General features: G+C 37.4%; 1 protein-coding gene across 1 annotated transcript in view; it reads left to right on the forward strand.

The window, feature by feature from the left end:
* Positions 1–1703: 1703 nt before the first annotated feature.
* Positions 1704–3395, forward strand: part of LOC111982257 (apoptosis-stimulating of p53 protein 2-like) — a 48280-nt gene continuing 46588 nt past the window's right edge. The window contains exon 1 of the mRNA XM_024013800.2: positions 1704–2368. Within this exon, the coding sequence (XP_023869568.1) occupies positions 2342–2368 (27 nt within the window). The 5' untranslated portion in view covers positions 1704–2341. The remainder of the gene's footprint in view (positions 2369–3395) is intronic.

Here is a 3395-nt window from a genome sequence, read left to right on the forward strand (position 1 = left end):
AGTAGCCAACGTTGAATGCGATACGTTGCCAATATGATGCCGGTGAGTTATTGTAACAGATCTACTGTTCTTTTATGTTCGTGTTATGATTGAGATTTCGATTAGACAAGACAATTGTTTAGCATGTGATTTACTTCCTTAGGCTATGATGTATCTCGTTCCTACAGCCTATACATCTATTTCTGTTATATTGAGACAAAGGAAGGATCACAACAAAATCTGACATGTTTTAGCACACTGACAGTCAACGTAACGAATAGCAGGTTCTGTAAATCCTGTATATTTTTGTCATGTAGCAGATTTATAAGAGCAATTCCGTTAAGTACTGGGCACTTGACAGATTTTTACCTAGTCAAATCGGGATTTGAACCAGCGACGTTTCGGTAACCTCTAGGCTACCTACAGCCTTCCATTTCCAATTGACTCTGCAGCATCAATGACACTCAGTAAACCCAGTCTTCCAATCAGAGTAATAATAATGCACAGTGGCTATTAACTGTTTTGTAACTTACTAATATCTACTTTGCACTTTCTTCCACTGCAAACACCATTCCATTGTTTTTTTAGTTTTTATTTTACTTGCGTGGTTGTACTACTTCGCCTCCATGGCTTTTATATTTTTATTTATTTTACATATATTTGTTTGCCTTCACCTCCCTTATTCACCTCCTTGCTCACATTGTATAGACTTATTTTTTTTTCTTCCTAGGTTTTGGCCTTTCTAGGGAGTTTTTCCTAGCCACCGTGCTTCTACACCTGCATTGCTTGCTGTTTGGGGTTTTAGGCTGCGTTTCTGTACAGCACTTTGAGATATCAGCTGATGTAAGAAGGGCTATATAAATACATTTGATTTGATTTGACTCTCTGCTACCGCATGGAAAGCGATACCGGAGCACCATGTCAAAAGCCTCTTTAGAAGCTTCTACTCCCAAGCCATATGAATGCTGAACAACTAATCAAATGGCTACCTGGACTATTTGCATTGACACCCCTGTTTATTATCTATGCATAGTCACTTTACACCTACCTACACGTACATATTACCTTAATTACCTCGACTAAACTGTACCCCCGCACATTGACTCGGTCCAGTACCCGCTGTATATATAGCCTCGTTATTGTTATTTTATTGTGTTAGTTTTTTAAAACTTTTGTTTATTTAGTCAATCTTTTCTTAACTCTTATTTTTCTTAAAACTGCATTGTTGGTTAAGGGCTTGTAAGTAAGCATTTCACGTTAAGGTCTACCTACACCTGTTGTATTCGGCGCATACAAATACAATTTGATTTGATTTGTCACATCAACACCTTAAGGTGAAACGCTTACTTACAAGCCCTTAACCAACAATTACATTTTAAGAAAAAAAGTGAGTTAAGAAAAATTTGTTTGACTAAATAAACTAAAGTTAAAAATAAAAGCAACAATACAATAACAATAAAATKACAACAAATAAGATTTGATTTGATTTTGGTTTGGTCGCCCAAAAGTCTTACATAACCATATATACCAAACGTAACATATCATACTCATTTGAGTGTACTTTACTATGTTACGGCTAGTCTATAAAACTAGGCTGCTATAACAGCATTTTCAGCAGTTAAATGTAACAATAAAACATTATTAATATGGTTTTTGAAGTCTGATTTGTTTACGAGCATGATAGCTCTACTTTTAATTGATGGTTGACGCAGCTTGTTTGCCATTAGCCAATCAGCGTTCTCAACGAGTTGAATGCATGTGAATGTACACAACTCCTATTTAYCGCTTCACAACTGATGATTACCACCTTTCCACTTGGTTAGGAACGCCGCATTATTATATTCGCAGAACGCCTCACTCGCTTTTGGGTTGGGTTGCCGACGTTTGTWAATTCAACCGATACCTTTCCTAGTGGGCAAGTACACTTCTAGATACACATTGTCTAAAAATGWAAGTCTTTAATAGATAGGGATAAAGATGGATTGAAAATTGGATTTAACAATGGACGTACAGTTGGCTATTTCTGCCGTTCTATTATTCATGGTTGCACATKTGCACATTGTTGGGCCAAATAACCATGTCGATCAGGTGGCCACYGGACTAATCGTGAGAAATTATTTCAAGGGATAGATCGTTGTCATTGAGAAGGGCCTTGTTACAGTACCATTGCAACAGGTCTCCAGTAAAGACAACATCAATAATTGTGGAACGGGAGAATGTAAAATTAGAGAGGCTCGTGCGTMTAATAGACGGGCGACAGAAAAAAGGAATAAACTAGATCTGATGTCACTGCTCTGTTGGATTATCGAATACGTGAAGGATTTAATATCCTCGAATCGAAGATAGCAGTAGCCAACGTTGCATGCGATACGTTGCCAATATGATGCCGGTGAGTTATTGTAACAGACTACATGTTCCTTTTATGTTCGTGTTATGATTGAGATTTCGATTAGACAAGACAATTGTTTAGCATGTGATCTTACTCCTTAGGCTATGATGTATCTCGTTCCTCAGCCTATACCATCCCTATTTCTGTTATATTGAGACAAAGGAAGGATMACCACACAAAATCTGAACATGTTTTTAGCACACTGACAGTCAACGTAACGAATAGCAGGTTCTTTAAATACTGTATATTTTTGTCATGTAGCAGATTTATAAGAGCAATTACCGTTAAGTACTGGGCACTTGACAGATTTTTGACCTAGTCAAATCGGGATTTGAACCAGCGACGTTTCGGTAACCTCTAGGCTACCTACAGCCTTCCATTTCCAATTGATCACTGGCAGCATCAATGACACTCAGTAAACCCAGTCTTCCAATCCAGAGTAATAATAATGCACAGTGGGCTATTAACTGTTTGTAACCTTACTAATAAAGTCTGAATAACCCACATCTTGGCCAATTATGGGCTTCCTTGACCAGAGTGTTGTATACAACATTAGCGTGATTAACAATAGTGGAATCGGCGGTTTGCCTTCAAAATAAAAGTTCCCTATTGAAACTGATGCAAACAGATACACATTGTGGACTCATGACACAATTGTACTAGATACTGCTAAACAAGGTTGGAGTGTTGTTTTCATTCAACAAAAGACAATAACTAATTCATCTGACACAAAGTAAAAATCTGTTGAAATTGCACTGTGGATGTATAGACTTCAGAATTGCAATGGTGGCATACATATATTGCAATGTACAGCCTTACCTATGGATCTTGGGTCCATTAAAATTGGGGTATCAGCCTACTCGGTGACACTCAGAGAACAGAACTGTAAAGAGTTTTCACAAATATTAGCTGTCGTAGTTTATTGCGGGACTCTGAAACCACTGTGAAATTAGCAACATATTAAAGGAAAGGTTCACCCATTTTGAATGTTATATTGTTTTTGTGCATCTCTGGGTGATGTTCTATT

The sequence above is a fragment of the Salvelinus sp. IW2-2015 genome, linkage group LG21 (assembly GCF_002910315.2).
Source record: "Salvelinus sp. IW2-2015 linkage group LG21, ASM291031v2, whole genome shotgun sequence".
NCBI classification, from domain to species: Eukaryota; Metazoa; Chordata; class Actinopteri; order Salmoniformes; family Salmonidae; genus Salvelinus; species Salvelinus sp. IW2-2015.